The sequence below is a fragment of the Muntiacus reevesi genome, chromosome 20, assembly GCF_963930625.1.
Source record: "Muntiacus reevesi chromosome 20, mMunRee1.1, whole genome shotgun sequence".
Taxonomy (NCBI): domain Eukaryota; kingdom Metazoa; phylum Chordata; class Mammalia; order Artiodactyla; family Cervidae; genus Muntiacus; species Muntiacus reevesi.
The window spans coordinates 49,798,710-49,810,678 of record NC_089268.1 but is presented as its reverse complement, the minus strand read 5'-3'; the positions used below and the strand labels follow the sequence as shown (position 1 = coordinate 49,810,678).

The 11,969-nt window shown below is 51.1% G+C and overlaps 1 protein-coding gene across 2 annotated transcripts in view; it reads left to right on the top strand.

Moving 5' to 3' along the window:
- The first annotated feature begins 7,211 nt into the window (after nucleotides 1–7,211).
- The window catches only part of CDYL (chromodomain Y like), a 95,100-nt gene continuing 90,342 nt past the window's right edge, over nucleotides 7,212–11,969 (top strand). Inside the window, exon 1 of one of the 2 annotated variants that reach the window (XM_065912856.1) lies at nucleotides 7,212–7,592. In XM_065912856.1, the coding sequence (XP_065768928.1) occupies nucleotides 7,569–7,592 (24 nt within the window). In that variant the 5' untranslated portion in view covers nucleotides 7,212–7,568. The remainder of the gene's footprint in view (nucleotides 7,593–11,969) is intronic. The other variant, XM_065912858.1, reaches the window with a different exon arrangement.

Sequence of the window (11,969 nt, the reverse complement as noted above, 5' to 3'; positions counted from 1 at the left end):
TCTTGTGTTGTTGGAAGAGGGTGTTTGCTATGACCAGTGCGTTAAGTCATTTAGAATGTCTAATATTTCATTTTTAAATGCTAAACTATAAAGCAACTGTGTGCAAGTCAAAATGTTGATTCTTCCCATGATGGCTACTTCGATGTGTTTTTTTGGTGGGTATCAAATTGTATGAAAATAACTTTTCCATGATCCTGCTCTTCTGGTGTCTGAGCATGTCTGGAGTGTCCACGGGGTGAGGGACGCTGTCTTTGGGGAAGCAGTAGAGCAGACTCATGGCTAGCTTATGTGCGCTCACAGTTCCCTGCAGCCTTCCTTGATGTTATAACCATAGTTTTTCCTGACAACTTAATGCTTATCCTTTGCAATAGATGATTAGCTGCTTGAGAGTAGGGATGATTGTGTATACACTGATTAGCAAGGAGCCTGGCACACAACACGTGCTCAGTCGCTCAGTTGTGTCCAACTCTTGGCGACCCCGTGGACTTCGGTCCACCAGGCTCCTCTGTCCATGGGATTCTCCAAGCAAGGAAACTGGAGTGGGTTGCCATTCCCTTCTCCAGGGGCTCTTTCCAACTCAAGGAATGAACTCTGCATTGCAGGCAGATTCTTTCCCATCTGAGCCACCAGGAAGCCCCCTGGCGCACAATAAGTGTTCAATAAATATTTGCTGAATGAATGAATGAAGGAAGGACGGTAACTTGAGGATTCTGAGCTCAGACAGCAGAGTTACCCAGTTGTTGTTATGCTCAGTCGTGTCCGACTCTTTGCGGCCCCATGGACTGTAACCCGCCAGGCTCCTCTGTTCACAGGATTCTCCATTCAAGAACCCTGGAGTTGTCGCCATGTCTTCCTCCAAGGGATCTTCCTGACCCACGGATCGGACCTCAGTCTCTTGGGTCTCCTCCACTGGTAGGCAGATTCTTTACCGCTGCCACACTCTGGGAAGCAGAGTTACCTGGACCTGAGTGTAAATTCTAGTGTCCCCACTTGCCAGGACTGGAGACAACCATTGTGCCTATTCCAAAAGGTGATTTATGGAAACATGTGCTTCCTGAGGCTTCTTTGTAAATGTTAGCTATAATTTTTATTAGGTGCTATTGAATGAAAGAGGTTAATATTTGCAAAGGGCTTGTAACAGTTTCTGGCACAGGGCAAGTCCTTTTTGTTTGTATTTATTCATTTTTTTAATATTGCTGTTTACCAAATTAAACTATATTCACTTTGCACAGTCTGCTAGGGATATTCTTTGGAAATGCTTTAACATTCTTTGGAAAGAGAAGGCCTAAATCCTCATTAGTTCAAAATATATTACTCTAGAATACATGTTAATTCAGAAAGGAGCCTGGTCTGAACACCTTTGTAGCATTTATGGGGAAATAATTTGTTCTGCAAAAAGGGGATCATTAAGAAAATGGTTTTAGAGTACTTTGGCTACACCATTCATATATAATTAACAATCCAACTTTGCAGGGGTTTGTTATTCATCTGCCAAACAGTGGTTTTCAAATTTTTTGGTCCTGATAAAGTGTAAGAAATGTCTTTTACATTATGACCTAATGTTTAATAATATACAGATATATGAATGTGGGAGTATATATACCCATATGTGTGCATATACATATATATAAACATATATGTATTTATCTATATTTTTAAAATATGTGTATATTTAATGGAAACAATAGTCCCCTGGAAGATCCCCTGGAGAAAGAAATGGCAACCCACTCCAGAATTCCTGCCTGGGAAATCCCATGCACAGAGGAGTTGGACATGACTTAGTGATTAAACAACATAGTCCCCTAGTGAAGTATGGATGCACTCTTATTCCTTTTCCAAGTCCATTCCATTCTTTCCATTCCATCTTGTCTCACTTCAAAATGCTAATCAAGATCTACTAAAATAATCTAAAGATCCACTACTGGTTTGACATCTGTAGCTTGATTAAAAAAAAAATAAAAAACCACCACCACCCCAAAGAAAACTGTCCTGAACCAGTTCTTCTCAAACTTCAGTGTGCATCAGAATCGCCTGGAGAACTTGTTAAACAGATTGCTAGGTGCCAGTAGGCAGCTGGTGGTAGAGAATTTGTCCTTCTAGGAAGATTCAAGGTGAATCTGTTGCTACTGGTCAGGAGACCACAATTTGCAAACCTCTGCACCGCAATACTAGTGATTGAGAAAAATCAAGCCCCAGTACATGCTTCTGTTTGCGGGTGTGGTCTGAGCTTTATTTTCAGATTCATTTACTCTTTGCTTCGTTTCAGCCCCCACTTGCTCTGCTCCTTAGCTTATTCTGAGTTCCACGGCTTCTTTTGTACCTGGTGTTACCAGTCAGACTCTATGTACTCATCTCTGCCTACTTGCTCTTACTGATAACGTCTTTCTCTTTAGAAAAGGCCAGAAGGTAATAAGATTACTGGGATGGTCTCCGGTGAATGACAAATATAATGACCCAGCCATCACAATAATTCGGGGAACATTTACATTTGATGCTTTTTTCAGGAATCTAAAATGAATTAGTTACTGCCCTGTAATAAAGTCAACCGAACGTCAAGGCAGTGTCTTGAGGCTGTTTACTCGTTATGAATTTTAGTTCTGTTCTCCTTCTGGAAGGTGGAACAATGTATAAAGTTACAAATGAGAAATTTTATTAGTCTTGATCAATTGCTTCCATCAAAGAAAGATACCAAAGACATATAACAAGGATTCTTCTGGTAGAATCAGCTTTGGCTTAAAGATAGAAAGGAATTGTGGTTAAACACTAAATCTAGTTGAGGAAGAAAATAACCCTTGACTGTAAATTGATGAGGTTTGACCAATGGTGGAACCTCAGCCTAAGAGGAAACTGGTGAAATCAAATGTGAAGTCTCAGAATTACTATCGCTAGGGCAAAGAGATCGAATAGACATAGCATTTGGCCAGGAAACAGCAACGTGGCAGCCGGATTAGGCACTTGTTCCCACACAAAAGAGAAAATAAAACCTGGAACTAAGATGGACGTAGGCAGGGAGAAGATGCTGGTTGAAATGGGGAAACTGACGATTTGGCAGAGAGGGAAACAGCAGCTGAAATCAGGAATCAGAGGTTGCTGGTTGTCTAGAAAAGTAGGGGCCGCTGGTATCCAGTTCAGGCTTTCAGGGGAGACTTCGTTGGCTGTAAATTCAGAGAAGGGCCTAGCACCTGAATTCATTTTATGAGTTTCCTGTGTTTCTCTCTTTTGCTTTGTAAGGCCTGAAATTTTCTTACTTTCTTTTGAGTGATTGAGAGAGGAATTTCCTCAAGTTTTATGGATGAATACTCTATAACAAGAATGACATTTAACTTCTCCTTGGTCTCAGTGTGCACAAACCAACCAACTTAGGTCACTTCTCGATAAAAACTTCAGTTAAATTTTAGGTTTTGGTGGAGGTAGCCAAGATAGATTTTGCTTTGGGGGTGCATAATGAAGGGGATCATTATCGGCCCTTTTCCAAGCCACCCAACCTTAAAATGCCTCCAACTCTGAGAGCAGTGGTTGCTAGAGCTTGGCTTCTTTTGTCTTTCCTGTCCCATCCCCCATCTCCTTTCGGGAGACTTGGGATTCAAATGTAGATGAAATGCAGATTCTTGGGAGAATGGAAGAAGTGATTGGTTGGGATGTCGAGTGGGGAAAGGAAAGAACTTCTAATTTAAGATGTTAGCCATTGTTCTGCCAAGATGCGGAGTGGCTTTAACTCCTGATCTTGAGAGTCCTGAGTGGAGCCGACTGTCGATTACCCATTGTCCGTATAAATTTGGAAAAGGAGTTAGCTGGTATCTGCTGGTCTCCATCACACACTCACCTCAGGTAAGAATTGAAGCTTTGAACCGGTAGATGTGTATTTTAATCACATGTGTCCATCTTCTTCCTTCTCGACGTTTCGGTAATCTTTGAGATTTGTGTATTTCACTAGTACAAACCGTTGTGCCGCATGTATTTTTGGCACAATGCGGATATCTTCCTTGATGTGTTTAAGGGATGTGATTGCACTTTTATTCTCAATTCACCGAGAAAGTACTTTCACAGCACCCACACACGTGGTCATGGTAACTACTGCAAAACTTCACTTTTTGATAAAAGGTGGTATAAATTCAAAGCCATTACATGATCTTGGACATATTTGCTTCTGTTATGAGCACCGCTAAGATGTTTATATTTAAAAAGTGAGGGGAGAGAGTAGAATTTGCTTGAAAGTAAGACAGATTGAACTAAGGAGGTGAAATACATAAAGAAAACCGTATTAAACAAACCAGGGGTGTTTTAGGTGAATGAGGGGAACAAAGTGGACAGCTGGCCTCAATTTCTCAGTCACTAGTTGGGTACTTCAGTACAGGTCTCCTCTGCTTTGTTCTTAAATTAAGATGGAAACCAGCTAATCACGGGAGGAGAGAGAGAGATGAGCTTAGGGGAATGGCTTGGTTACTCCTGGTTTGTTACCGAGGTGACTTCTACCTAGTGGTTACTCTTAATATTTATGCTGGTCACAGCAGCATAAATAACCCAGGTCATCAGGATTGAAGGTCCGTATACATCGGATTTTGGAGTTACTTTTTTTTTTTTTTTAATGCTGTAATCCCCTCTTCCTTCTTAATATTTATGCTGGTCACAGCAGCATAAATAACCCAGGTCATCAGGATTGAAGGTCCGTATACCTCGGATTTTGGAGTTACCTTTTTTTTTTAATGCTGTAATCCCCTCTTCCTTTTTCCCCCCAGTGAGCGAAGTCTCCTTGTGTTAGGGTTGCTGTGTGTCAAATGAACTAGCTCCAAATCTGAGAATAGTAGTTGTGGATGTCTTCACAGCCTCCTGTCTTCCTCCCCTCTCCTCGGTAACAGTGGGGGCTTTATATTTATTTCGGTCTGTGACTGTATAGAGGTTTCTAGTTAAGATGTGTGTGTTCATTTTATACTGAGGGTCCCTCTTTTTTTTTTTTTTTTTTTGGGTCCCTCTTTTTTGTTCGTGTATTTATTGGGCTTGTGTGACTCTGAACCACCTCCCGCAAGTCTTTGAGCACCAGCATAGGTGGGCGACCACCGTTTTGAGACTTGGAGGCTACAGGGTGCTAGTCCTTGCCTTCAAGGAGCTTACAACTATGGTTGATGAATTTGTGTGCCAGAGAGGCGATAAGCAGATGTAGCAAATAATACGTTCAGTGAAAGGCAAAGAGGAGCTCGTGTTTGGGAGGGAGAGAGAATTGCCTGGACGGGTTGAGAAGGTGGGAACTTTGCGATGCTGTTGTCAAGATGTAAGATAATGGAATCAGAATTGTATTAGGTGTCAGGGGTTTGCTGTGGACGCCGGGATTCCAATTCACAGAATAAAAACCCTGCTTTGTAGGTATAGTGTGGGGGCTGGAGAGTCAAACTTGAAGATGCGATCTGTAAGAAGGTCCTAGTCTAGAAACCGGGGTGGGAGGGAAGAGTGGACAAAACAGAGTCCGCAAAGGTGAGCTCCGAGTGGCTGCGGTGACTCATTCGGTCCTGGAAGTCAGGAGGCTTTGCTTTTGGGGTGACGTCGGAGCAGGAGTTCACGGTTGAATGGGGGGGCATTCCAGGCAGAGGGGGTTGCAGGCGGCGTGGAGACAATGGTGATTCGACTTGAAGTGACTTAAGGGCAGGCGCTGCGCTCGTTTGTGGGCGTGGGGACGCTGGAATTCCAATTCACCGGGGTGGGGGGAGCTTCTTTTGTAGGTAGAGGACGGTGTGGCAGGAAGGCCAGCGGGGTCCGTGAGAAGCCTTTTGGTCATTAAACTGCGTACGGGGCACCATCGAATGGGGTTTGAAGAAGGAAACTGGTGGGAGGAGCCTTGTTTTTCGGAGGTCGGTTTCTAGTTCCCTGGAGCCGGGGGCACCGGGATCGGGGCGGCCGGGGAAGATGCCCCGGGGACGGCGAGGGCTGGGTTTGATGGGGCCACGTGAAGCGGCCTGTCCGCAGGGCCCCGCGAGGTCCCCTTCTCCTCGCAAGGAGGCTGCCGGCGGCCGGCTGTTTGGGGCAGTCGAGCCACGCAGCTCCTTCCTCGTTTCGCAGCGATGGGGTGACGTCCAGGGTCCCGGCAGGTGTGCCCAGGGGGCCGGCCTACGACGCCCCTCTCCCGCGGCGAGTGCAGGGGGAGCTTGCCCATCGCCGGTCACCGAGCTGTCCCCGCCCCGCCCAGGAGAACCACGACTGACAGCCCCGTTCCCTGGGAACCCAGACTTTTCCCCGGAGCCCGGCCCCTCCTCCCAGCTCCTGTTCGGGGGAGGCGGGCGCTCAAGAGGAACAGGGAGGCCCGGCGCGGGGGAAGCTGCGGGCCGGGCGCAGGCGGCCGCGCCCTCGCGCCGCCCCGGCCCCCGCCCCCCGGCCTGCCGCCGAGCGGGTGCGCGCTCCGGCTCCGGGACTTGGCAGCGGCCGCGGGGGAGGCGGGCACGTGGCTGGGCGGGGGCTCCACCTGGCCACGCCGCCAGCCCTCGGCGGGCTGGCCCGGCCCGGACGGGCTCCGCGCGCCACTGCCGTCGGGGTGGCGGGCTACGGGCGCCGGGCGGCGAGGCCCCGAGCCCAACCTCTGGCCCGCCGGTGCCCGCCCCCGTGCGCGCCGCCGCCCTCTGCCCCCAACGTCGAGGCGGGCGCGCGGCCCGGTCCGACCTCTGGAGATCCCCGGGGCGAGCAGGCCCCGCCCCTCAGGCCACGCCCGCCATCAGGCCACGCCCCTGCGCCCCGCGGCAACGCCCCCCACGTCGAGGCGGGCGCGCGGCCCGGCCCGACCTCCGGAGGTCCCTGGGGCGAGCTCGCCCCGCCCTCGCCCCGCCCCCGCGCGCCGCGACCACGCCCCCCACGTCGAGGCGGGCGCTCGACCCGGCCAGACCTCCGGAGGGCCCTGGGGCGAGTAGGCCCCGCCCCCGCGCGCCGCGGCCACGCCCCCCACGTCGAGGCGGGCGCGCGGCCCGGCCCGACCTCCGGAGGGCCCTGGGGCGAGCAAGCCCCACCCCCGCCCGCGGCCCCGCCCCCGAGTCAGACCCCGCCCCTTCCTGCCCGCCTTGCCGGCCGCCGGGCCCCAGCGCGGCCCGCCACTCCCCGCGCCGCCCCGGCCGCCGGCCGCCCCGCCCCGTCCCCCCCCGCCCCCCCGCGCGGGCGGCCCGAAAACCCGGAGCGTGGCTCGGCCGAGCCGGGCGGCCGCACTGGGCATGCTCAGTAGCCGGGGCAGGTTTTTCGGCCGCAAGTAGGAAGCTTTCTGCACTACCGCGGAGAGGGGGAGCCGCGGAGCCCGCGCGCCGCCGTGCACCGCCGCCGCGCCCGCCCCAGCCCGGCCCGGCCCCGCGGCGGCGCGATGAGCCCGAGCCCCAGCCGGCCCGCCGCGGAGTGAGCGCGGCGCGGAGGGCGCGTTGCGCAGCTGCTCCTGCGCACCGACCCGGCCGGCGGCCCGCAGCGGCAGGAGTGAGCGCCCACCCGCCCGGCGCCTCGCGGAGCAGGAAGCGCAGGCCACGCAGGGACCCGACTGGAACAAAGTGTGGGCCGCCGGCGGCGCGGCGCCTCGCCGGCCCTGCCCCGCGCCGCGCGCCCCGCCGCCCGCCATGGCCTCCGAGGAGCTGTACGAGGTAGCTCCCCTCCCCCGGCCCCCGCCCCGGTCGCGGGTTGCTGGACGGAAGCGCGCGCGCCCGAGTTTGCGGGCCGGAGCGCGGACGGGGCCGGAGTGCCGGCGGCGGGGCGCGGGGGCGCGGGGCGGAGCGCTGCGGGGCGGGGGGGCTTTCGCCTGCGGGGTTGGGGGGCGGGGGGTGCGGGGACGAGTGCGACTGTCTCCCGACTCTGTCGCCGGCCCGAGCGCTGCCCGACACCGCGCCGAGAGGGCCGAGCGTTGACCGCATGCTCTAATTAGGTTTGGCATTGTGGCCGGAGCCAGGAAATTTAAACCTAACGCGGATCCAACCGTCATTCATTTTTGCGCCGCGGCGGTGCGAGCTTCGAGAAGGGGGCCCCCGTCGGAACCGCGAGTTCTGGGCCACGGGTTTGCCAGCGTCGACTTGGAGCGGTGCGGTTGTCGGCTTGGATCTCCAGGCGTGTCTTGTGCGCCCCGATGTAACTTCTTGACGCGTTGCAAAGTCGACTTCCTGGGGAGTGCCGACGCTTGGAGAGCACTCTGTGCTTTCGGGTGCGTGTTTGTAAATACAGCTTCGTAAGAGACTGCACTTGTGGCTACTCGGTGGGGTCACCTCCGGTGCGTTTAGGGACCTGGGTGTTTAGGGACGTAGGGAAGCGTCTGTAACGCGTAGAGCCCCTCTGGCCCCCCGCGATCCCTTAATAAGAACCGGCCGAGCCTTCCGAGGTGTCCTCTCCTGCCGCTGCGTTACCGCCCTTGGCACAGCGTGCGGCTGTGGGGTGCCATCCGTGGTGGCCTTCTAGCAACTTTTTGTGCGAAAGTTCCCAGGAGGAGGCTGCCTTCCGTAGAATCCGTGGTCTGCCCGACATTGTACGTGGTCAGTGTACCTTAGCTGGCACTGAAGGTGTGCCATTCTGCTCAAGTTCTTTACACATTGGCTGTCCCCTCGTGTATTCAAGATAACTAACTGTCTTGGGTCATTTGGGTGTGCGTGCCTACTCAGTCGTGTCCCACTTTTTGCGACCCCTTGGACAGGAGCCAGACCAGGCTCCTCAGTCCATGGGATTCTCCAGGCCAGAATAGTGGAGTGGGTGGCCATTTCCTCAATCTCCAGGGGACCTTCCCAACCTAGGAACTGAACTAGAGTCTCCTGCACTCCCAGGAGGAGTCTTTACCCCGAGCCACTTGGGAAGCCCCATTTAGGGTACTAAAGGGGAAAAAAGAAAAAAGTCTCCTGTTCTCAAGCTTTCATTCTTTCTAAGAAAGAAAGTGGTGTTTGGGAAAGACCAGGAATTAGAGGCTGAGACATACAGTTGGGAAAGTACATAGCACAAGGACAGGAGGGATTTTGGTTTCTACATTAGACTGTTGGTGAAGATTTTAGGCCTGAGTGTTCACGCTTTCTTCATTTGTGAGGTTATAAATATGCAGTCGGGTCCCTTGTCCCCTTAGTGTTTGGGTGAGGGTAGCACCTTGTACGTGAGTTGTATCTCGTGTCACAAATTATTCTGAAGACAGCACTTTGAGCACTAGTGCATTATGAACCAGGTTTAGTTCTTCGCTTATTCTGTATCTTCAGGTTTTCTGCTCTGGTGGCAGCGTTCATTTATAAGTCACCTTCTGTGCAGAGCTTGCGTTCATAGAGCATGTCGTTGAATGCCTGCCCCGTGGAGGTTCCATGGGGAGCCAGGGAGGGATGGGGATGGGGATGGTTTGTACCTCCCAAGAGCTTCTCTCGGGAGAACGAAGAACATCGCAGAGGAACAACCCACCTGCACAGCGGAGCTGGTCATTCGGAGTTCTGATTTTAGGGAAAAGTGTTGCAGGGGGTCCAGTTGAGGTGACAGTCGATCCTGTGGTCAGCGTCTTTCCAAGTGAGTTTTCTCACTTCTCCTTTACTTGTAGGCAGCACCGTGTCTATATTAGGATTGCAAGTTTATCTGAAAGTCCTGCGTAGCGATTGAGAGCCTGGATTTGGAGTCAGAAAACCTAGTTTTTGACATCACCTTGAGCAAATTAACCTTGAAAGCTCAGTGTCCTCATCTGTAAAATTGGAATCAAAGCTTCCCTCATAGAGATGTGAAGTTTAAATGAAAAAAAAACATGTAAAGCAGACCCACGGTTTCCAGAGAGAGCGCTCAGAAGAAGATGGTTGTTATTGTGTTTTAACTGATCTAAGGTGCCTCTCTGAGGTCTGGTTTTGTTTCCAAAGGTATAGAGTTGTCCTGGTTTAATCAAGGCGATATTCCTTGTGAGGCAGTTGTGTGAAGTAAACACTGCATCTGCCTGGCTGCTTGTCAGGTGGGGAGGGGAATGGAGTGGGAAGCGCCAGGCTACGTTAGTAACCAGTTCCTAGGGCACCAGTTGCCTGGTCTTGTCCAGTTCTGCTTAAATCGAAGTAGAAGTTTCTTGTTTGGGCTCCCCCTCCACAATTCCACAGGGATATGTTGGCAAAGAAGTTCAGAGTCTTGCATTTTGAAGTAACTTGGGGTGGTAAGAACAAGGCCTCTTGAACTTGGGTGAGTTCCTTAACTTTTGTTTTCTCACCTGAAAAGAAATGAGATCTCTGATGCTTAGCACGGTTTCTGGTCTGAAGTGATAGGTCCTTGGTCAGTGGTGAAGGGGTGATGGTAGCTGTGCCTCGGGAATACAAAAGAGAGAGAGCCTAGAAAGATGGAAGCAGCATCAGCCTTTCTGAGCATTGAAGAGCTGTTGTTGGTTGAGGGACAGATCTATTTACCTCCTGCGTCTCCAGCAGCTAGGATCAGGGGAGACAGATTTTTCTACATTTACCCATCCTACGGTGTTTATAGTGTACATAAGAACTTAAGTGTCCTTTAGGTCAGGGATCCACACACTTTCAGAGAAGGCAGTGGTGCCCCCTCCAGTCCTCCTGCCTGGAAAATCCCATGGACGGAGGAGCCTGGTGGGCTGCAGTCCATGGGGTCTCTGAGAGTCGGACACCACTGAGCCACTCACTGTCACTTTTCACTTTAATGTGTTGGAGAAGGAAATGGCAACCCACTCCAGTGTTCTTGCCTGGAGAACCCCAGGGACAGCAGAGCCTGATGGACTGTCGTCTGTGGCTTTGCACAGACTGAAGCGACTTAGCAGCCGCAGCCACACACTTTGCTTCGAGGACCACAGTTGTTAATACTGGAGACCTTGCAGGCCGGGGCTGGTTGTTACCACCGCTCAGCCCTGGTGCTGTTGCTCAGAAGCATCCACAGGCCAGGCTCCAGGAAAGCTTTTCCTGGGTGGTAGAACTCAAATTTCATATAATTTTTACATGTTGTGTAATTGTCTTCCTTTTAAAAAAAAAGAATCACTTGGAAATGTGAAAAAAAATATAATCTTAGCCTATGGATTCTACAAAACAGGCAGTGGGCTCGATCAGTCCTGTGGGTCTTAGTTTGCTGACCTCAGTTTTCGATGGTTAGCTGTTCTGGAGGCGAGGTTTGCACGGGGCTGGGGAGCATGGAGCGTGGGGCGTGGAGCAGTTAAAGGGCTTCTAACCCCAATCCCAGCACTAGGCTTAGAGCCAGAGTGTGGGTTCCAGTCTTCCCTTCTGGGTCAGGAAGGGAAGAGCTGTATATCTTAAGTAGCCGAATCTCCCCCAAATGCCCTCATCTGTGAAATGGGAATGAGACCACGGCTCCCGAGAAGAGTGAAGCCTGAGTCACGGTAGCATCTCAGAGCAGTTGGTAACGCTACTCCATGAAACATCTTTATCTTCTTCCATTCTTTAAAAAAAGAACCATCGCACGCTCAACACCCTGAAAGCAGACTTTCTTTGCTTTGAGATTTCAAAGTGTCAAGTGAATTGATTTTATCACCAAAGAAAACTGTGAACTCGAGGATCTTAATATATCTAGTGGTCAAATAACCATCAGATTGAGTTCTTGTGGGCTGAGCGAAGAATCGAAAACAATGGAAACAGTATTCTTTTATCTTGATCATTCTTTGTCTCATTGGGTGTGGCTTTTTTCCCCCTGAGAACTAGTGTAATAGCTAATTTAAATTTCAGAAAGACTTCAGTTATCTGGTCTTGGCCTTCTGAGAAAACATTTATCCAACACACACGTGTTTCAGGCAGTCAAAAATGGAAGTAAACTTTTAAGAATGAAATTACATCTGCTTATAAAACATATTTTCAGGTTAATTAGTTTGGAATGATAATCAGGATTTGGGGGAGAGTTTAAAGTGATTGGAGTCTTTCTCCTCCCTTTGGGAGAAGATTGTAACCTCTCTCCTGTGCATTGCAAGACTTTTCCATACATGGACTAGAAGCACAGTTATCAATCAGATTGTCTGTGTAGGTCGGATGGAAGTCACAAACGTCAAGAGACCTTCCATGAATGTTGGTCAAGATGAGCCA